The sequence below is a fragment of the Microtus oregoni genome, unplaced genomic scaffold (genome assembly GCF_018167655.1).
Source record: "Microtus oregoni isolate MIOR12 unplaced genomic scaffold, Mior012 000004F_ref0000308, whole genome shotgun sequence".
NCBI lineage: Eukaryota > Metazoa > Chordata > Mammalia > Rodentia > Cricetidae > Microtus > Microtus oregoni.
In genome coordinates this window covers 28,891,717-28,915,215 of record NW_024543063.1, presented here as the reverse complement: position 1 = coordinate 28,915,215, position 23,499 = coordinate 28,891,717, and the positions used below count along the sequence as shown (strand labels likewise).

Below are 23,499 nucleotides of genomic sequence, written 5' to 3'. Positions count from 1 at the left end.
GGACTGATGTGGACTGAAAGAGCTGGGGGCGTCAGGAGTGGGCATGCATTTTACACATGAGAAGTAAAAGCACCGGGCAAGGCAGCCATTGTTTTTCTTTTTTTTTTTTTTTTTGGTTTTGTTTTTTCTTCTATAATCACAAAACCCAACAGAAGCAACTTAAAGGAGAAAGGGTGCATTTTGGCTCTGGGCTTCTGAGGGTTTCAACCCAGGGTGCTTTGACCCCATTTGCTTGGGCAACGTCACAGCAATGGGACTAGCGACTAGCAAGTGAGGAAAGGAGCAAGGGAGAATAGAGTCAGCAGGGCTGTGCCCTGTGAAGTACTTCCTCCAGCTAAGTCCCGCCCCAATTCCTAACCTCCCAGCATAGGGCCACCATCTGGGAATCAAGGGTTTAAGACATGAGCCTGCAGGGGTAGTTCATACTCAAATCTGTGATGGCTATTCTTGGTTGTCAACTCAACTACATCTGGAATTAACTCAAACCCCTAAATGGAAGGCATACCTATGAGTGTGCTTCATCTAAAATTTTGCTTACTTTGAAGTAGGAAGATCCACTTCTAACCTAGATCTTTGAGGTAGGAAGACACACCTTTAATCCAGATTGTCTGAGCTGGGAAAACCCACCTCGAATCTGGGCCACACCTTCTGCTGGAAGCCTGTATAAGGGCATGGAAGAAGGGAGCTTTTGCTCTTTGCCTGCTTGCCCTCACCTTGCTTGCCAGTCTGTTCCTTCACTGGCACCAGAGCCTCTGCCTTTAGGATTCTAGCATATACGGAAGACCAGGCTGAGACATCTGGCCTCGGGCACTTCTCCATGGCCTCTGTCTCGGTTCCTGCCTCCAGGTTCCTGCCTGTTTGAGTTCCTGTATGACTTTCTTCAGTGATGGACAGTGATGTAGTGTAAGCCTTTCCTTCCCAGCTTGCTTTTGGTCCTGATATTTCATCACAGCTGTAGGAATACTAAGACAAAACCATGATGTCTCCGAGGGGAGTTAATGTCCATCAACACAGTCTCTTTGACTGTATCTCCTGCAGTTTTTAAAAGTGACCATGGGCGTTTTGGGGCCGTTGTTTAATAATAATTTGGTGGCCCTATGTGAGATGAACACACTGATCTTAGAGATGAGAATCACCCAGAGATTGGGAGGTCAGCTGGCTGGATCTAGGACTCAGCTCTAGGAGAGAAAACAAGTCACCTTTATGTTTGAATTTCTTCTCACACTAGAGGACTCCGTGTGCAGAGGCAAAGAAACACACACTCTCCTTTGCATCGTTCACCGGGTCTTCACTCCGAGGTCCTAGAGGTACCCGCCGGCTGTTCCCCCTGGTGAAGGTACACACTAACACCTAATCAGAGTCCTGTAGAAGTACCCGCCGGCTGTTCCCCCTGGTGAAGGCACACACTAACACCTAACCAGAGTCCTGTAGAAGTACCCGCCAGCTGTTCCCCTGGTGAAGGCACATGCTAACACCTAACCAGAGTCCTGTAGAAGTACCCGCTGGCTGTTCCCCTTGGTGAACACCTAACCAGAGCCCTGTAGAAGTACCTGCCGGCTGTTCCCCCTGGTGAAGGCACACGCTAACACCTAACCAGAGTCCTGGCTGCTGTCTGTCCTCACAGTTCAGGAGGCTCTTGGCTCTGTTCTTAGGATGACACCTAGGCCTGATGACCATGGATTATGTCTTTTTGCCATGTGAGGCTCATTGAAGGAATCTAGCGGGTTCTAGAGAGGGCCTTCAGAGTCTCTTGCAGCTACTTTCTCTTGCTATGGCATTTTCCCTCAGAAAATGTTCCCATAAACTTAGTTTACTTTCTCCAATTGGCATGGCATTCTGAGGAGCTGGATGAAGGATGTCTGCCCTTTGGCTTCTTCTGGCTGTTTCCAGGCGCAGTACTTAGAGCCAGCTCTTGCGAAGGCTCACAGCATGCAGAATCACGGTCCTTTCTTAGTCTTTCTTCCCGCTGGCTGCTCTCCTGCGGTGTCTAACATTACTTCAACACTGAAAGTCACTGTTTTGCCTACATTGCTTCAGCCCAAAGATTGCAGCTTCATTCTGTGTTATTTCTAGAAAGCAATGCTCTAGCATGTCTTCTTCCTTTTGATTAGATTTCATCCTAATTGGACAATCTCAGGCTACTGAAATCATTTAATCCTCTAAAGTTTTTTTTTTTTTATTTGACCATGCTGTTGTACCTTATATCCCTTATACTAACCAAAGAGTTTAAACTGTTCACGCTGCTCTGCCTCTTGTTCTGTCTGCTCAGCACGGTGCACAGAGCAGAACTTGGTGTCTTTATTTTCCACTCCGGGAAGGGCTAGCCGTACCAACGGGCTCACACTATACTTTAAAAACACTGATGATGGCGGTTGCTCAATACCGCGCGCCCACATCTTGAATTGGGTGAGAGATGAATATACTAAAATCTGCTCAACAGAAGGCAGTGGAGTCTGAAGAGATTACAGGTTGCAAGAACCAGCCATTAAGAGGGTGAATGAGCTGTGGTTTTCAGGCTCTGGTGAGCAGATGTGTCCAGCTAATTTCTTATGAAAACACCGACGGAGCAGATTGCTCATGAAAAGTCTATTCATAGGAACTAATTGGATGCCATGCTCAGTTTAATAGGAAAAACAGTGCTACCAAAGCCCAGGGAGGGAAATGATGAAGAGGCCTTGGCTCATTCCAAAAATAACCTTAGGGCTGGGAGAGCTTCCTCTGTCACTCAGTGAGGTGGCCCCAAATCTGCAGTGTTCATGGGAGGAAGGAGTTGATGAAGCAGAAGCCCAAAAAGTGACCCTTGGGCTTTACAGTATCATTACACAGAGTAACCGTGACGGTAGAAAGGACCCAAGAGATACTGGCTAGGCTTGAACTCATAGCATGGCTTGAAGACCTCATGCTGGAAGGTTGGAAGGCGGGCCTATGAGTCTGCCGGGAAGAATCATTCTTTTAATTTCATTCTTAGGGTGTCCCTGGCAGTTGTCTAGATTCAGGGTATGGAATAGGGAACCTACTGCTCCGTGTGGGGCAGGGCACTGTTAGAGCGCATATGTATGAGTTGCTGCTCTCCTTGTTGTGACCAAATACATGACTTAAAGCAGGAGGGATTTATTTGGGTCTCTGTTTGAGGGGGCATAGTCCATCATGGCAAGGAAGACACTCTAGTAGATGACCCCGTGGCCTGAGGAGTGTGTGCCTCTGACTCCCCAACTCCACATACTGGGGAGCAGGACACAGAGGTGGCCTACTCCCCAGTGACCCATTTTCTCCGTTTTTCTCCCCACATCTTAACGACTGACAGCCTCCCAAAACAGTGTCACCAGCTGGAGGCCGAGTGCGGCAGTGTGGCACACACTCTTCCCTTCCACGGGGGAGTTGGTGTGTGCCGAGTCTTCCATCTGGCGTGGGCACATTCTCTGTTGCCCAAAGGAGATCTGCATTCCCTGCAGGGTGCTGTCCCTGTAGACAGCTTAGTGAGTTAGTCACCAGCTGCAGGTTTAGCATGTCTCAGTGATAGCTGCACATTTATCAAATCTCAGTTAAAATGGAGCGTTTGAAATAAAGTTTATCCCATGAAGGGAAATCTATTATTACATTTTAGACAGAAGTTTCTCATTCAGATTGACATAGTTTGTTTTTGCCTGTATTTGAGATCTTACCAAGTAGACCAGGCTGACTTCAGAATATAGTAATCCTCCTGCCTCAGTATTGTGAGGGCTGGGATTACACGTATAAATTACCATGCCAGGCTCCCATTTCACTTGTCTGTAAATGGATATGTAGTTTTCCTATTATATTTCTCTGTAACTTAGAAAAGGAACTCAGCTCTTGGTCCTGGGTTTGTTCTGAATGCTCCCTGCTCCCCATGGAAGTTTAAGGATTAGGGGGAACCCCAGAGGGCACTGTTGGAACCCAACTTTAAAACAAGATCAAGCCCTAAAACTTGATTTACTTTTACTACCCTATCAAGGTTATGCTAATTTGTGCATTCAGAGAGCTGTGATGCTTACAAAAGTTTTGTTCATTAAAAGGGTTTTCTAAATGTTTCCATTTTATAGACGTGGAGGTGTCGCCAGAAGACGCGGTCTGTTTGGTTTTCCCACAAACCACTTTCTTAGGGTCACCTACTGAATTTGGCACAATTTCAGTGAGTTGACTTAGAAAGGTTCTATGTGTTTTCAAGTTTGAGGCAGGAGACTCATGAGTTATAGGCTATCCTGGGCTATCTAGTGAGACCCGGTCCTAACACTAACCAACTAATAAACATTGTAATCCACAATAAGCAGTAACGACAAAGGAGCGTGTCTTTAGACTGAATTTCCTACCTCCCGCCCTACTTCATGGCACCGACTATAGTTGCAGTGGGGATGGATGCCTCCACTCCAAGCCTGAGCTTGACCCTGGACCACATATGCAGGTGACTGACTTTTCTAGCATCAGAATAAACCTTCTTCAGAGATAACCTTTTGTGGTTTTGAAAACCCGAGGGATGAATAAACTGTGGTCAAAATGGAGTAGGCTGGCCAGTTACCTCCCTAGCACCCTCCATGACGGGTGTTTAGTGAAAGAATCTGCCTTGTTTGTTTGTTTTGAGACAAGGTCTTTCTGTATAGCTCTAGCTGTCCTGGAACTCACTCTGTAGACCAGGCTGGCCTCGAACAACAGAACCTTGTCTTTTGTTTGCAGTGTAGAGGTGAGGGGTGCTTCTGAGCGTTTCAGCGAAGCCCACTTCTCAGAAACTGATGTGTGTGTTTTCTGATGTATCCAGGAAGCAAGACAGCATTTGCAAGGTGTGCTGATGAGGGAGAGAAAGAGAGAGAGAGAGAGAGAGAGAGAGAGAGAGAGAGCGAGCTTGCTAGTTTTTGTCTAGGGTATGCACCTGGGCGTTTCTTTACTGTTACTATTTTGGAAACTCACAATGTAATTCTTTTGCATGGTAATATTTTTTTGGGGAAGAACAGATGCTTCAAACCACACGTTCTGCTGAAATCTGTCAGAGCGAATCAATGACCATGCATGAAGAATGAGGATACAGGCTCCGTGCTGAGTGGGCAAGTGTCACAGCTAAATGAGTGCTGGTGTTCCAGAGCTTTCCACATGCTCTCCTGAGGCCAGCTGCCCCTTCCTACCTCGTCAAGATGATTTCCCAGGCCACTACGCCATGCCGTAAACTTTGAAGAATACATTTCCAGAAATCCCCTTCGTTGCTCACTGGAGGGATCTTTGACCCCAGGAACCAGGCTTACCCTAAGCTGCTTAGCATTAAGAAGCTGAGGAAACCAAATCTCCACATTTATGCAGAAATCAAAGACTAATAGAAGGAGCCAGTGAGTTAATAACTTCCTGAAATAATAAGCAGCTTGGGATTTTACAGCTGATTTCATAAGTGGAGAAATTGAGATAAAATCACTCATAATCATACTGACTGCTGAGCTCTTAATTCTGCCCAGGTTTGAAAAGGCACACAGTTGTAATCACAGAGTACAGAGAACACAGATATATGATCTTGCACCCTGATTTTATCTCGTAGTATTAAAGTATTTCCACACCACTTTTCTTTTTTCTTTTTTTTTGGTTTTTTCGAGACAAGGTTTCTCTGTGGTTTTGGATCCTGTCCTGGAACTAGCTCTGTAGACCAGGCTGGTCTCGAACTCACAGAGATCCGCCTGCCTCTGCCTCCCGAGTGCTGGGATTACAGGCGTGCGCCACCACCGCCCGGCTCCACACCACTTTTCTAACTGCTCTGTCACACAAGTGTTAAGTACCAAGGCTGCCTTCACCATTCCCCTAGAATCTCAGCGGAGGCTGTTCTTGCTTTAATGAGTTTGTTTGTTTTGGCTGCTCAGTGCTTCAGTGAGAAAGAGGCAAAGAGAGTAGGAAATGAGCCGTTGGGATGGCGGGCCTTGGCACTAAAAGCTCTGGGACTTGGAGCTCAAGACTTGGCATGGCCAAGGGGCACCAGCCTCCCTAGTGAAAACTGGGGTGGTGAGGAGCAGAGTGGGGAGGTGGGAGGATCTCGGCTTTGTTCTGAACCTCAGAGCTGTGCGACCGACCAGGAGATTGCGTTCAGTGTTCCTTAAGCTTCAGTTTTTCCTTTGCAGAGTAGGACTCACGCATCTGCCTTGGGGACTTTTGGAGTTTACTGGCAGTCACACCCACACATGGCTCTGCTTATAACACAGTGGCTGTCTTTCTGTCTTGTTCAAACAGAAACTCAGATTCATGGATTTATGGAGCATTTCTGCAGTGCCTACTGTGTGCCTGGCCCTGAGCTAGATGCCAGGAGGCAGGCAGTTATGACTCAGTCTGGTAGATCTCACTGTCACGAGGAGCCCAGACACACGAGCGGGGAGATGGGACCCCTGTGTGATGGGGTGTAGGGATAGCGTGACTCCAAGGATGGTTGTGGAAAAAAAAAAGCCTAGGGGCTGACCTGTAAAATGGCCAAGGTTCAATTCCACCTTTGCTATACACTCACTTCGACATGCTGGGCAAATTATTCAGAGTTCTGAAATCCACTTTCTACATTTGTAATCCTACCCTGCAAGTTGTGGAGTTCAGAAATAATATACATACATCACTGTGCATGCATTAGATGCTCAGAAGCGCTTAATGCATTTGACATCTCCGGTGCCCCAGCGGCGGCTGATCTTTGTGAAAACGACCCCAACAAACTGCAATATTCTGAAATGTCAACGATTGGCTCCATTGTGCTTGAGATGGTGGGAAATACGTCTTATTACAGTCTAATCCTTGCAAACTGGCCATCCTTGTGTGATATGTATGCTAATGAGAGTTAGAATATGCGGCTCTCAAGAAATTGCATTTCTTGGCTATTATGTAAAAAGCAATGAAAAATGACTCGCAAAGATGTTGATGGCTGCAGCCCGAGAGGCTCCATAGGATGGAGACCGATCACCAGGCTCTAGGAATATTGCTCGTGCCGTGTATTCTGTCATCCCGTGGGCAGACATGTAGCAGGAACCCAATCTACTTAGCAAGATGTCTTTATGTAAAGTTTCTGCTTCATCCATACTTCTTTACATATTCATCCTTTTATTTGTTCCTTTCACTAGGTTTCCACAGTGTAGCTTTAGAATTAGTAGCCTAATTACTGATGGGCTAAGGGTAGCGGGTGACCCTCATTAAACATTAATACATTTATGCACATGATGGTTAATCTTTATTGTCAGTTTAACAAGATCTATGATCACCAAGGAGTCACACTTCTGCATGTTTCTATGAGGGCATTTCCAGAAAGGTCTAAGTGAGGAAGGAAGACTCGCCTTCAGTGTGGGCAGCACCAGTCTATGGGCTGAGGGCCTAAGCTTCGTTAAAAAGGAGGGAGCGAGCTGAGCATCAGCATTCAGCCTCTCTGCTTCCGGACTGCGGCTGCCATGTGACCAGCCACCTCACGCTCACACTGCTGTTCCTCCCCCCTAACCAGTGAGCTCTGAAATATATTCTTTTTGGGTCAGATATCTTGTCACACCAACAAGAAAATTAACTAAATACAATGTGGGGACACAAAAAAATCCTCTTGCTTCAGAGTAGAGCGAGGTGATGGCAGGCATTTATGTCACGAAATCCTCCGTGTAAAGCTTTTTATATGCCTGGGACAGATTTTGTCAATCAGAGTGTATTCTTTAATGCCTGTATTTTTCTCACTGCTTGCTGACACCTTTTTTGATTAATCTTGAATTTGTTCATTCTATTTCCAAAGCGCAAACAATATTTCTTTTATTTTTATTATGTCATTCCTGTTAAATGACTTGCATTTATCTGGCACCTGTGCGTGTGACATATTCCTCCCAATGCTGGCCTGGAGCCACCAACTGACTTCCAATGAATTCACAATGTCTAAAGGATGTTTCAAATAACAGAGAGTTAAAAGAAAGAGAAACCAAGGCGGCTTGGTCAGTGTTCTATTGCTGTGAAGAGACACTATGGCCACGGCATCTCTTACAAAGGAAAGCAGAATTAGATGGGCTGGCTTACAGTTTCAGAGGTTTAGTCTGTTATCAGCATGGTGGGAAGCATGTTGGCAGTGTGCACGCAGACATGGTGCTGGAGAGGTAGCTGAGAGTTCTACATGCAGATCCATAGGCAACAGGAAGCGAGAGACTCTGTGCCTGGCTTAAGCATTTGAAAGCCCAAAGCCCACCCCCAGTGACACACTTCCTGTAGCAATGCCACACTTCCTAACCCCTGCCAAATGAGCCACTCTCAAGTGACCAAGCACTAACTTGTCTATTTCAGTGAAAATGACTTATTTCAAAATCCCTTTGCATGTACAAGAAAGTCACAGTTTGGGCTCCTATTTGTCGCTCATTCTGTGTCCCTGACTGGACCCACATGTCATTGTAAATCTTTTCCTGATCACTTGATGGCAATCTCTAGCCATGAGGCCTCATTACCCTGCAGGACCAAGATGTGTGTCCCCAGTCACTGAGCTGTAGCCTCCAAGGCGTGAAGTCGACTTTGACATAGGTCTGATGTGTCCTTTAGGAAGAAGGTCGGGTTCCTGGAGAAGAGGTACTACTTCACAGATTTAGTTCCTACCTCACTTCCAACCCCAGCAACTCTCCTCCCTCCTTCCTTCCCCAACTCCCTTCTCCCATTAGGAAAGCAATTGCCTGCAGCTGTGACTTTGGGCGTTTGGCGGAGTGAAGCCCTGGCACGGAATGGGATAACCTGTAACTCAGGTGCATCCGATGCCCCCCCCCCCCCAAACCTAGGCTGTGTGTTCTCTGCACCCATGTCCTGCCCTCCCATGAGCACCCACCATCATCACTGACATGCTGTGGTTGTGGGCTTCACCACCTTAGAGCCATCATTTTTATTTTGGTGATGACCCCATCACGCAACACTGTATCCTCTCTGGGAGCCCAAAAAGGCCCATCTTCCTTGCCCTGCTCTCCTATTTTTTTTGTCTCAGCAGTGAGACAAGTAATTGATTCTACTCTCTGCAGTGTCTGGCCATTGGTTTCTGCTCATTTAGGGGGTTATGGGAAAGTCACTCGTCCATGGGGACTTTCTCCAGACATTGGCTCATCACTGCCTTCCCTTCGTCAGGGCATGTGTGGGGCAGAGGATGGATATGGGCTAAGGGCTGTATCTGCTACATTGTGTCTTGTGGTAACTTGACCTGTGAAGTAAGGCTCGATTCACTGGGCAGAGCTTGCAGAAAGTACTACAGCAGAACTGAGTTCATGGGAATGGTCTGTAAGGCCCTTGGGAACATCTTGTGTAATCTAGTAAGAGTCTCTAGAGTGTTCTTAGGCTATCATAGGGAGAGATACATGCACAGGACTCTAAAGCAAACCAAAGGGAAACAGACAGTGCTGACTACCCGAGATCCCATCTTTCTACAGCAGTTGAGATCAAGGTCACAGTGCACAATCTGGCAAGGACACCAGGATGTGAGCCCTGAAGGATGCAATTTACATTATTTATTCATTTATTCGCTCACTCATTCATTTAGAGACAGGTTTCACTATATTGTTTTGGCTGTCCCAGAACTTTCTATGTAGACCAGGCTGGCTTCAAACTCATAGAGATCCACTTACCCGCCTCCTAAATGCTTGGATTAAAGGTGTGTGCCGCGATACCCAGTACCATTATCTGATTTATTTTACACACATACTGCAGGGCGCCTGTGGAGATCATAGGACAACTTGTGGAAGCTGGTTCTCTTCTGCCACCGTATGGGTTCTGGGACTTGAACTCAGGTGTTCAGGCTTGGTGGCAAGCTCCTTTATCTGCTGTGCCATCTTGGTGAGCCAAGGATGTGAGTTTAGGTCAGTCTTTACTTCTCGTCAAAAACAGCTGTATTTATTTTATTAGTTTTATTAGCAAGAGTTTCTTGCTGTATAGCCTGGGCTACTCTTGAACTCAGGATCCTCCTGCCTCAGCCTCCTAAGTGTGGTAAGCCACCACTCCTGGCTCAAAGATAAATTTATAGGATTTGATTATGAACTAGAAGGAATTCCAATATCTACAGCTTATTTTTTAAATGATCTCTTTGTTTATTCATGTAGTGTTCTGCCTGCAGGCCAGAAGAGGGCACCAGGTCTCATTATAGATGATTGTGAGCCACCGTGTGGTTGCTGGGAACAGAACTCATGACCCTTGGAAGATCAGCCAGTATGCTTAACCTCTGAGCCATCTCTCCAGTCCTCTACAGCTTATTTTAAGTGGGTTTTTAAAACAGTGATTCATATTCATAATGATCCGAGGTCCTTAGAACAACTATAAGACCTACTATGTGACAGAATGGGTATAGTCATCTCTGGCATGGGGACTGTGAACATTGCTCTGTGCCTTCAAGTTGTGTGATTGGCCACAACTTGATAAGCATTAACTACTTATTACTTTTTTTTTTGAGACAGTATTTCTCTGTGTAGCCCAGATTTTCCTGGAACTTGCTTTGTGGACCAGGCTTGGTCTCGAACTCAGAGATCCACCTGCCTCTGCCTCACAAGTGCCAGGATTAAAGGTGTGTGCCGCCATTGCCTGGCTATTTTTTTTAATTGAAAATTTATGTTATTAAAAATTGCCTTTTAGCCGGGCGGTGGTGGCACACGCCTTTAATCCCAGCACTCGGGAGGCAGAGGCAGGTGGATCTCTGTGAGTTTGAGACCAGCCTGGTCTACAAGAGCTAGTTCCAGGACAGGCTCCAAAACCACAGAGAAACCCTGTCTCGAAAAACCAAAAAAAAAAAAAAAAGAAAAAAAAAAAAAAGAAAGAAAGAAATAAAATAAAATAAAATAAATTGTCTTTTGGGTATTGATTTCTCAAAGCTGTACCCTATCGTGCTAGGTATGTAGCTCAGTTGGTAGACACTTGCTTAGCATGCCTGAAGCCCTAGCTTCAATCCCCAGCACTATGTAAACCAGATATGGTGGCCCTTGCCTGTAATTCTAGAACTTTGGAAATAGAGGCAGGATTGAAAGCTCACGGTCATTCCTAGCTGCATAGAGAGTTCCAAGTTATCCTGTGCTCTATGAGACCCTTCCTGAAAAAACCAACCAACCAACCAACCAACCAATAACCTGCTTTTTTCAAATCCTACAAATTTGGCAGTTTTCTCCCAAAGGATCACCACGATTAAAAGAAAAAAAATCAGCTGCCCTTCTGCGTGTGGGCCATAGCCATAACCACTGCGGAGGCTGGTAAAGTGCAGGCCCTGGCAGTGGGGGCAATAAAGGGATGGAAAGGTCTCTGGGACTCCACAGGAGAAACCAACAGGCTAGGAAACAGCTCTCAGTCTTGGGTGGCTCAGAAGGCGCTGGCTGGTGCTGAGGAGAGACTTGGGTTATCTTTCTGAGTTTCACAGTGTTTCCCTCTTTCACCTCTTTGGTTTCCAGCAGAGACACTGAGACAGAGACTGGAAGACCTGGAAGAGGAGAAAGGCCGCCTGCCCTGGGTTCTGCCTTCACAACAACCGGCTCTTGGCAGGTTCTTGGGCTACCTGGCAGCACAGACCCGGATGGCCTTGTATGGAGCCACCCAAAGGTGAGCACCTGTGGATGTCACCACAGTCCCACTTGACTCCTTTCTCTACTGTCCTCTCTCCATTCTGTGGTCACTGGCCATTCTCCTTGCTGTTTCTGAGGTCTTGCTTCTCTCCCTGTATCCTCCTGTCCCCATCTCTGCAGGGTCCTGCATACTTCCGGTGTCTCAGACATCCCAGTCCTCTGAGGATTCCTCCCTACACTTACCTCTCTGTAGAGAGCTGACCCTGGGCTTCCTGTGGTCAATAATACGGTTAATAAATTCATCTCCTTATCCTAAAGAGGTACTGTGCTTTTATCCTTGCCTTTAGTAAGCTTATTATGGATGATGGTTGTTTTGGCTGTCAGCTTGGCTGCATTAAGAGATGTCTTGGACTGTGAACCACACTCATGGGGCTTTGGGGGCATTTTCCACAATGATTGACACCTGGCACCATTATCAGAAGAAAGAGGGCTGCATGTGTGCCCTTGCCTTCGCCATCTCTGTGCTTGTGGGCCGTTGCGATTCTGCTGACACTGGATTCCGGCTTCTTTGGCCTTTCCATGACGTGGACTCAGTGCTAACAGCTCTCTAGGGAGCTTCCAGGCTTCCGGCTCTGGCTTGATACTGCTGAGGTGTCCAGTGTTGTGGACTGAGCAGCTCCTGTGTTCTCTGCCTCTGCAGCACGCAGGCAGCCATGGCTGGATCTGCCAGCTTTTAGCATGTAAGCCCTTCTAATTTCTCTCTTATCGTACGTACCTTCCATTTGTTCTATTCCTCTGGAAAACCTTACCAAAAACACCTTTCTAAAGTTTTTTTTGCCTGTGTATGAAGTGTATGTGTATATGTATTTTTGCATGTGTGTGGGTGTATATGGAAGTTCAAAGTTGACATTCAGTGTCTTGCTTGATTTCTCTCCATTTTATTGAGGTTTTTTTTTTTTTTCTGAACCTGGATCTCATTGATTCTGGCTAGTTTAGCTAAATTGCCTGGGGGACCCCCTTATCTTCACCTCCTGAGTGCTGGGATCATGGGTGGGCCCTCATGTCTGCCTGCCTTTTTTGGGTTCTAGGGTCTGAATTCAGATCCTCATGCATGTAGGTACTTCGTCCCCCAAGTCACTTTTCCAGACCCACTGTCTTTAAAGAGGAACCCCACTAAATCTATTATCCTTCCCCTCCTTCTCCCAGAATCCTTGTCTCGTGACTTCTGCCTTCAGTTGCCTCTGAAAGACCCCAGACCCCTATTCCAGGACACTCTAATCTATGGGGTGTTAGCGCAGGTCAATCTATCATCTCTCCGTCATCCTCACTCGCCTTTCCAGCCTCGATCTCCAATCCTTCCTCTGCTCGCTACAGTTTTTACCTGGATTATTGCAGCAGCCTCTTGCCTTGCTGGATTTTCTCTGTCCACTCTTGGACCTCGTCCACCTCCCACAAAGTGATAAGGAGAACCCTTATGCTGGAATCAATGACTCCTGGACTTTCAGCGTGGATCCTGTGCTCTGAGCGTGACCCCCAAAGCCTCTAACATCTAATTGGTCAGCACCAGCTTCCCACACAGTAGAGCCTTGCTCGAGTCTGTGGTCTCCCACGGGCCCCTTGCAGTCACTAATGGTTGCTCATCCCTCAACAGTAAAGCCACCATCCTCCCAACCCTCCGCCTGTCACTCACACATCTCACTGAGACGTCCTCGAATACCCTGAGTGACAGTGTCTCTGGCTGAAACCTTCAATCTGCTGCTGCCTTGAATATCCCTCGTTCTGAGGATGGCGGCAGTCCCGTCCCCTCGTCCTGAAGGATGGCGGCAGTCCCGTCCCCTCGTCCTGAAGGATGGCGGCAGTCCCGTCCCCTCGTTCTGAAGGGTGACAGTCCCCAGAGGAGGACTGCATCGCATCTACTTCTCCAATTGATGCTTGCAGGAGTTACATATGTGTACATGTGTGCATGCTTATACCGATTCACAAGCATATATGTGAACCTGGGCTGGGGGCGGGGCGAGGGGAGGAAGCTGGAGGAAGACCTTCCCTTCTGTCAGTCTTCCTTCAGATGCCCCAGCCCCAGGCTGGAGGCTGGTAACTGGTGTTGCGCTGCTGTTTCCTCCTCTGACTGGCTGACTGTAACCTCTACACTTCCTGCTCACCTTGTAAGAACGTGAGGGACCTCGTCTTCCTCGCTTTAGTTATATTTCATTCTTGACTTTTTCTTTCCTCTGTTTCACCTGTCCTGTTCAGACCACAGCTAGAAAAGGACCTGATCTCTGCTTCGTTGTCACGTTTTTAGAAAGCGCGTGGGCATGGCTACGTGGCTGCTAATAACTAAAGTCTGCCTTTACATGTGCCAGCTGCTCAGTGGCCTGAGAAGTTCGTCTTCACCCCGTCAAGTGAACTGGAAGGCTTCCCAAGAGACAGTGGTTCCTGCAGTCCTCACAATGACCACCAGGGGGACCTGGACGCAAACTTCTCAGGAGCGTGGCTCTGAGTCCAGGGGAAAGAGCTGAGTGCTGGGGACTTTCCCTGCAGAAATAAAGTAGTTTTGTTAACACGGCCAGCTTTCTACACGAATTAGCAACTCAAATAGGTACCTCTTTACCTTTCTGGTGTCAAGTGTTTCTTTGAGAAGCTAATGAAAGCAATATATGTTCCCATACTCAAACTGCCAGGGCGGTCTCGTCAAAGCATCAGATTTGAAGCCCTCCCAGTCACTCTGGCTACGGGAGGAGGGGGTTGTCTCAGCATCTCGGGTTATGAAAGCTTAGAGTAATATGTAAGGGGATTTAAATAGTCCCAGAGTCTATGCGTTATTTAATTTTTATCGTTACTTTGAAAAGTTACTGTTCAACATCTTAAGTAAGCTTGTGTTTTTTTGCCCCCCTTGGAACTGCTTACACCAGCACCCCAGTCACTAGGGTTTGGAGGTCACTGCACGGCTCCCTCAGTGGCAATCACTCCTCACACCGCCTCCCTGGCGCTAATCTCTGTCGCTCAGTAACGGGGCCAGTCCCTGGGTGAGGAGGACGCTGCTTCTTAGTTCAAGATGGCTTTTTTTGTTTGTTCAGTTGATTTTTTTTCTTTTTTTCTGAGACAAGGTTTCTCTCTGTAGCCCTGGCTGTCCTGGAACTCACTCTGTAGACCAGACTGGCCTCAAACTCAGAGATAAGCCCACCTCTGGTTTTGTTCTTTCCCAGTCTGGCAAATCCACTTCTCCACATTGTTACAATATCCCGGGTGGACGGCAGAGACATTGGGGGCATTTCTGCTTTTTTTTTTTTTCACATAGCCCTGTCACTCTGAGGTGCCAACCACAGGTTAGAGTCACAGTTTTGTCTTTCTGCTGCTGGGATCCTTATTCTACTGTCGCAACTGCTCCCTGGCTAGTGAAGTCAATGTCCTCTGTATGCAGGTGTCAGTGTGCTCTCTGTCCTGTGGGACACCCAAGGTCCCCACTCCACGGTCCCCACTCTGGCTTGACCTTCTTGTGCCTCGGCCATAGCTGCTTTCCCATGTGGCCCCACCTCTTCTCACTTTTCTCATGGGGCCCCAACACCCCAGGAGCACCCGATGGGGTCACGTCTGTCACGGATACCTGCTTGGTGGGAAGCTGACACACCTCTGCTGTGAGCCAATGGGTGCTGAGACTACCCATGGTGGATCGTGTCCATCTGCCACGCTGCTCAGTTCCCCCGTGCCAGAAGGAGGGGTTGCGGCTATGGCGGACAGTTTTGGCATAGTGTTTCCACCCTGGGGGCCCGTTCATGCCATGCACACCGCTGTCTTAGCACTTCACCTAGGTTCCTCTGCTGTTAGCCTGAGTGAAAACCACAAAGGGCCATTTTGTACTGGAGTACACGATGGTGCTGATGCTGGTGATGGAGAGATGCTCTTGTTTCCTGGATGGCTGGGTATGAATGTAACCAGGGCAACAGTCACCAGTGCCCTGGCCTCTAGGGGCAGTTTTAAACAATGTGCCATTTTTTTTTCTTCTTCTAGAAGGTTCCTGTAAGGATGGGGTCTCATTTGTCCCTGTGGTGATCAGGGAAATTATCCATTTTTTTTTCTCACTTTCCCCCTTATAGGCTCCAGTTCTCTGGTGTCTTATGGTTGTTTCTCTAAAAGCGACCTCCTCAGCTCCTTGACTCAGGCCTAGCTGTCAGGAGAACCCAAACCAGACAGCTGTGCACCCTGGAGAATCAGACCCCACTCGTACATCTTGAGGTGCCTGGACTTCCTGGCCTCTTTTGTGGGAGCAGGGTGGATAGCTTCCTCTTTGCTCCAGTGAGTGGAAGGACATGTGTTCGTGTCTCACCCCGGCAGTGGATGGGCAGGAGGTGCTGAGGGTAGCAGCCCCTGGGGACTCTGCATGTGCTAAGGCCGGCCTAGGCTCCTACCCCACAGTTATGGACCCGGGGAGAAGTGTTCCTTGGACTATTCTCATCAACTCTCATTTCTGATTCTGGAACACTGGGGGAAATTCCACCTGTTTGTCATGCCAGGAAATATTTTCGTTTTTCTGGAGTGTTTGGCAAGGATTGGAGATTTTCTCATTTATACCTGGTTTCCCCTAATGACATAGTATGTCATGTGACTCTCACTGGCTCTTCACTACACTGGTACTCTTGCCTCCTAAATGTACATATGTGTGTGTGTGTGTGTGTGTGTGTGTATATATCACACATAGAATATCTTTTGTCAGAGACCCTTCCCCAGAGGATAACTTAAAACACATGGGAGCAGTTTGACCAAAGATAAAAACTGAAGGGCAGGAAGGATTTCCAGTCTTACCACGATGGGACTCTGGCTCTGTCCAGATGCCACAGCTGCTGCTTGTCTGTTCCCCTGAGACGGGGCCAAAACCATAAGTGTAGGCTGGCAGCAGGCCGCCCGGCAGGGCCTGCTTTTCCTGTCTTCCCTCTTGAGCATACGAGCCTTTGATTTCAAGTGGGTACCATGGCTGACTGCAGCATCACAGGGCCCAGTGACCCTCAGATCGGAACGAGTACCCAGGGCACAGAAGGGAAACTCACAAGACGCTCTCAGGGAACAGAGATGTCGCCTGTGCACTTTGCCGCTGTGCTTTTCTCTGTGGCTCACGATCAGGCTTTACAGGTGGGGTTCATTCCTTCAATGATTGATGGGAAGGAAATCAGACAGAAAGAGGAAGATTTCCCCATGCCTGGGCTGGTCCTAGTGGGCACCGGTCTGAACCCCTGAGGCTGAGAGTAATATCTTAGATCTTAGAGACCCCCCACCTGGGTCCCCACTAGCACCAAGCACCAACATCCCATCATCCCATGCTGCTGTGGGTCTTTATCTTCCCTGGAGGGGTCTGCTCATTTTACATCCTGATTAGTTTACAGCAGCAATGCCAATTCGCTCTGCCATGAGGGATCACATATTGAGACTTCACAAATATAAAGAAAAGAGTTATGTAGCAGAGGGGGACTCTGGAGACCGAAACACATGGAAGATGGAAACCCGTCCCTGCTTCATAACTGAGCGACGTGTCCTGGGGCCGCTCCTGGCTCTCCATGGATCTCTTCTCCGTCCCGGGAGTTGGAGTGTGGGAGACAGACAGAGGGGTGTTGCTTAGGCACAGGGGCTCGTCTTATGGGTTTAGTAATGGATGTGCCTAACCGTCATGCGCAGAGTTGGTGCCCAGCTCTGCACCTGTAGCTCCCTCCTCTCTGCGGCTGATTTCTCAATTCTGCATTGGCTTCCTACACTGGCTCCCACCTCGACCCAGATGGCATCGACTCAACAAATTGAAGGGACTCTATATCAGCATCCGCCAAGCACATTGGGAAATAAGTAAGGGGAAGAAATGAGTGAATGCAGCAGGAGACGGGATGGAAATGACTTCTTCATTTCCAAGGCTATGAGCTCATTACGCCACCCAGCAGGTATCTGCTGAGTCCCGACTCAATGATAGGCACCGGGAACATCAGCACAAGAGGAGCGACATCTCCCTCCGAGACTCACAGTCAAGCTGGGAGGGCATGCAGCAGCCCAGAGCCCAGGAAAGGGCCTGCATCCTCTTTTGACAGCTGTCGGATGCTGACCGTGGTACAGGGAAGAGGCTTGTTGTGCCACCGCCATCTTTATATTCCTGTCCATCTTCAGTAGGAGTGTGTCCACCAGGCAGGTCCAGTGGTCACTTTACTGGTGCACAGGTTAGGATGCTGGAGGTCTCCAGCAAATGTCCCAAGGACAGGGCATCTTATTGCCTCCTCTAGGTATTCCAGTATGAGGGGGATGGTGAGGTTCAGAGGGTTGGGTTAGTTCAAAGACACAAACTGAGAAACACAAACCCAAGTTCTCACTGTGACCTTGACCTCCGTGAACTGCGTTCTTCCCGTTCTGTGCGGTCCTGGGAAAGGCCCCACAGGGGACTTCTCCACGGGGGAGAGTGGGGTGGATAGAGGGGGAACAGGTTTCTGAACTTTCTGGGAAGTATACGGCCTGGGGTGTCTTGGAAAGGTGACGTGCTGGCTGGTTGTGTCACCTTGATACAGTTAGAGCCATTGGAGAGGGGGAGCCTCGCTGAGAAAATACCTCCATAGGGTTGGGCTGCAGACCAGTCAGTCAGTAGGGCATTAGTGATTGTTGGGGCAGGGCTCAGCCCACTGTGGGCATGGCCACCCCAGGGCTGGTGGTCCTGGGTTCTATAAGAAAGCAGACTACTGTGGGTGGAAGGGTGGAAGTGGAAATAAATTATTTCCTCCTCTCTGTTGCTTTTTGGTCCGAGTGTTTTATCACACAACAGAAGGAAAACCATGACAGTATGAGTTATCCTGGTCTACATGGCAGATTGTATTGAAGCAGAAATGGACATTAGGGACTTCATCCCTATGAGCGCCTGGATGACCCATGACTGGGGAAGCTTCATGCAGTCTCTTACGTACTACATGTACGTACTCTTTAAGTACATGTAGGCCTGCGGTGTCTGTCTGTCTGCCACACCTGTATGTAGTCCTGCGGATGTCTGTCTGTCCACCACACCTGTATGTAGTCCTGAGGATGTTTGTCTGTCTGCCACACCTGTATGTAGGCCTGAGGATGTCTGTCTGTCCGCCACACCTGTATGTAGGCCTGAGGATGTTTGTCTGTCTGCCACACCTGTATGTAGGCCTGAGGATGTCTGTCTGTCTGCCACACCTGTATGTAGGCCTGAGGATGTCTGTCTGTCTGCCACACCTGTATGTAGGCCTGAGGATGTTTGTCTGTCTGCCACACCTGTATGTAGGCCTGAGGATGCCTGTCTGTCTGCCACACCTGTATGTAGGCCTGAGGATGTCTGTCTGTCTGCCACACCTGTATGTAGCTGGTTGTTTTTCTGTCTTCACTCCTTGCCTTTCAGGGGTCCACCATGGAGACTTCATTATTACTTATAAATGGCCGGCCTTAACTTGGCTTGTTTCTAGTTAGCTTTTCTTAAATTATCCCTTCTATCTTTTCCTCTGGGCTTTTCCTTTTCTCCGTTTCTGTATACCTTTCTTTGCTTCTTACTCCATGGCGTGCTGTGAAGCTGGGTAGCCCCTGATGTCCTCCTCTCCTTCCTTGATCCTCCCTTCCCAGATTTCTCCTCCTATTTATTCTGTCTGCCTGCCAGCTCCGCCTATCCCTCTCCGGCCTAGCTATTGGCCATTCAGCTCTTTATTAGACCAATCTTGTGTTTTAGATGGGCAAAGCATCACAACTTCACAGAGTTATACAAATACAACATAAAAGAATGAAACACATCTTCACATCATTAAACAAATATTCCATAGAATAAACAAATGTAACAGTATTAAATTAATATTTCACAACATCTGTACCGATGCATATCTGTTATTTGAAGGTCTGGCAGCGATGACTCAGAGGCTCCACATGAAGGAGAGCCTAGGACCACTGCCCAAGGTGGCCTACCTGCATCCATCACCAGGCGGGACTGGCTCATTCGAGAGAAACAGCAATTGCAGGTGAGCAGTAAAGAGTCTTCCAGAGAGGTAGCAGCCCCTTCCTTATCTATGTAAGTCAGGTGCAGCGAAGCGGGTTTTGCTTTGTTGAAGAGTGAGGGCTCAAAGCAGAGCTAAGGGAGCGGCCAGAGGGCGTAGAGGAACTCTTTTGCACATGACAGGGTCGCAGCTGCACGGCATTATGGGCCTCAGGACCTTCCGGCTCTGCTCTCTGACGGTGGCAGTCAGTGTCTCCTCTCATTATTTGACCTGTAGAAGCTTCCTTTTGAGGGATAGGGAGAGGTTTGTGCTCTGGGCATGCTTTGTGGGAATTCCTACCATGGTGGACTCTGGGAAGCAACTGTCAAGGGATTTACATCTGGCTGAGCACGAAGCTGCACCTGGGATGACCAGCGGGTGTGTGGAAGCCATGCACACATGTACACATGGCACGGAGCAGTGCTGACAGCTGGCCAAGAAGTGTCCAGGGTTAGAATGTTGAATGAGCATCCAAGGTGAGACCAGAGCCAGGAAGGGGTTCCAGAAGTTCTGGAAATAGTCCTGGGGCAGGGGCCAAGAAGTAGCGGGGTGTGGGACTGCTTGAGCCTAGAGCCTGGAGCCGAACCCGGGAGTCCCGAGAAGCACTAACAGCATCAGGGCTTCATGGGAGATCCTCAATGAATAAAGTGGAAAAGCCATCAAATATGATCTTTAACATTGAACTTGATCCTCTACATGCACCCCCACCCACATGCATGGGCATCCCACTCACACGTGACCACAGCATGCGAACATAAAAAAAAAGAAGAAGAAGATGTAGTAGGATCATCACAGAGAATGGTTTGCAGTTCCTCCAGAACTTACAAATAGAATTCTTAGGACCCAGCGATACCACAGCGGTTACACACCTGGAAATACACGAAAGCACAGACTAGAAACAGCTGAAGACTGCCCAAGTGCCCATCACTGGGTGAATGTGGAGGGCAGTGTGTTCTGGCACAGGTCCTGTAAGATTGTACTTGGAAGAAACACTCCAGTAGGAAAGTAGACTGGTGGGAGTAGGGGTGGGGATGGGGTGGGAGTGGCGGGGGAATGGAGAGTTAGTGTTTAATGGAGACAGTGTTGTGGCTGGATGGTGGGGACGTTTGCATGGTGTGTGTGTGCCTAATCTTACTGAACTGTGCATGCAGAATGGTAGAGAAGCTATGTCTTTTGTTAGGTCCCTTTTTACTACAGTTTATAAAAACTTGAGCCTGTCTTCTCAGAATAGGGAGGCTGAGGTGAAAGTGTCACTGTACGTTCAAGCTTGGGTTAAAAGATGAGTCTGGGCTAGCGACGGGGTGAGATGTTGTCTCTAAGAAACAGAAGCCAAAAGCAAACAAAAATGAGAGCAACGAAGAGGGTGGGAGCCAGAGGGGGATGCAGAGTGGTCGGTTGAGAGCCTTTGCTGAGCTCGGGGAGGGTTAGTGCATCTCTCTGTGTCTTTTCTGGGTGGGTGCAGGAGTTAGAAGCTGTGGAGAATCTGCGCTGTGGGTGGAGGGAACATTCAGGAGATAGGGAGATATCAGGCTGTGCTCTTATCAGCTAGGAACAGCGAAGGAACAGGGGGCGTGTCCATTAGCAGAGTCTGGCATTACATTCGGTTACGTTCGGACTCCTACGCAGCAGCGAGATGGCTATCTGCCCAGCCCTGAGCTCACACTGTGTTCAATTACCCGCTGCTTGTTTATTCCTTGGCCTGGAGACAGATGATGGTTCTGGATTAATTTAGATTCCAGCTTAATAAATTAGGGCAAATTGTGTGTGTGTGTGTGTGTGTGTGTGATTGTGTGTGTGTGAAATATGCACGTGTGTGTTTGAATGTGGGCACAGGTGCATGTGTGTGCACACGTATGTGAAGGACAGAGGTTGATATTTGATATCTACTCCAATCTCCCTTGACCTTGTTTTTAGACACAGGGTTTCTCATTGAATCTAGACTTCACTGATTGGGCTAGACTAGCTGGCTAGCAAGTCCCTGACACCCTCCTGTCTTCTGCCTCCCCCTACCCCATGTTGGGGTTGCAGATTCATTCTGTGGGTCCCCAGCTTTTGCATGGGTTCTGGATGTCAGAACCAGATCTTCATGCCTGCATGGCAGACACTTGACATCTCACAATCCTGGGAAGTAAACTGGCCAGCGTTCTGAAGGACACCAGACTCTGTGTCTTGGCAGCATCTTGCCCTCTCAGTCCTGTTGACCACACATGCAAAAGATCCTATTTTTCTGTGCATTCTAAGTTCTTGTGTTCGGAGCAGGCTGCCTTTCCCCTCCTGGGGAGCTTGTGTCGCAGAGTTTGGTATGAGCGGCTAGAGCCTTCATTTGTCCACCAAGAAGCACATCCAGGGATCTATCATTTGCTGGGTTCTCTCAGGTCAAAACCTTGGCTAGCACCTGTCTGTATTTAAAGCTTGGGAAGAAGGGGATGTTTTTCCTCCTGCCAGCTCACCAGAAACATAAAGCTGGCACGATTTTTCCAGTTCAGCAAACTTCTGGAATTTGCCTGCCTTGAAAAGGGGTGGGGGTGCTTTGCGACCGTGGTGCATATGGCCTGTTCTCAGTTAACCAAGTCATTATCGGCAGAGCAGGGTTAATGGATGAAATCTGTTCCCCCATTCTCTGCAGAAGGAAATGGAAGCTCTCCAGTCAAGGATGTCTGCGCTGGAAGTGAAAGAGCAACAGCTGAGCCGAGAGCTGGAGGAGCAGGAGACGCTGCTCCAGTGGCAGGGCTGTGACTTGATGCCACTGGTGGCCCAGCTCTCTCCAGGCCAGCTGCAGGAAATCAGCAAGGCCTTGGGAGAGACGCTGACCTCTGCCGCCCAGGCTCCTCTCCGCGTGGAGCCGCCTGAAGCCCTCAGGAGGTACTGGTGACTTTCTAGCCGGTTTTCCAAGTCTTTCGCCCGTTCATTGAGACAATGTTGTTCATTGCCCACAGGCGCTTCTCAGACATCCTGTTTGCTTAGTGCGAGTGCTGGAGGTGTTTTGATATAAGATTCTTCACTGTGGTTTGTGTGTGGAGGGACTCAGTTCTGAGCACCGGGAGCTATTTAGCACCCAGTCCACCCAATCCCCAGCTGCCAGCACTGCCCCCTCTCCAATAGGCAGTTTCCATCATTCCAAGGGGCTGGCTTGGTTTTCCTTCCCCCTCCCTCCCACCTTTGGGGTCAATTGAAGAGAGATTTTTGACATTGGCTTTTGCTGAGGACAATTATCTGGAAAGAGACAGATTCCACTTTTAAGAGATAGGGTGTGACATTGGAAGAGTTGTGACCTGGGGGGCAGGGCATGGCAATGGAAGAGTATTACCTGGGCTGGGGAGACGTTCAGTTACAAAAGTATTTACCGCCCAAGCGTAAGGACCTTATCTTGGATCCCCAGAACCCACATAGAAATCTGGGTGTAGTGTAACCCCATTTCTGGGGGTGCAGACTCAGGAGGATCCCTAAGGCTTGCTGGTCAGCCAGTTTAGCTGAATTGGTGAGCTCTAGGTTCAGTGATCCTATATTATAAAAATGAGATAAATGTGATTGAGGAAGATCTCTCTCTCTCTCTCTCTCTCTCTCTCTCTCTCTCTCACACACACACACACACACACACACACACACAACCAAAAACAAACAAGCCGGGTGGTGGTGGCGCACGCCTTTAATCCCAGCACTTGGGAGGCAGAGGCAGGCGGATCTCTGTGAGTTCGAGGCCAGCCTGGTCTACAAGAGCTAGTTCCAGGACAGGCTCCAAAACTACAGAGAAACCCTGTCTCGAAAAAACAACAACAACAACAAAAAAAAAACAAAAAACAAAACAAACCCAAAAAACAAACAAATAAAAAACTCCTAAACCAAAAAACCAAAATCAACGAAAAACAAAACAAAACAAAAATCAAATACAAACAAAGGAACACACAAACCAAGAGGGCAGTTTTTATCAGGGCCATAGGGATGAGTGAGTTTTTATCAGGGCCATAGGGATGAGTGAGTTTTTATCAGGGCCATAGGGATGAATGAGCTTGTGTTGCTGTTGTTGC

At 48.3% G+C, this 23,499-nt stretch overlaps 1 protein-coding gene across 1 annotated transcript in view; it reads left to right on the top strand.

Moving 5' to 3' along the window:
- Disc1 (DISC1 scaffold protein) overlaps positions 1–23,499 on the top strand; it is a 165,039-nt gene that overhangs the window by 40,474 nt on the left and 101,066 nt on the right. Inside the window, exons 5-7 of the mRNA XM_041650521.1 lie at positions 11,373–11,520; positions 19,339–19,459; positions 22,101–22,336. Coding sequence (XP_041506455.1) covers positions 11,373–11,520; positions 19,339–19,459; positions 22,101–22,336 — 505 coding nt within the window. The remainder of the gene's footprint in view (positions 1–11,372; positions 11,521–19,338; positions 19,460–22,100; positions 22,337–23,499) is intronic.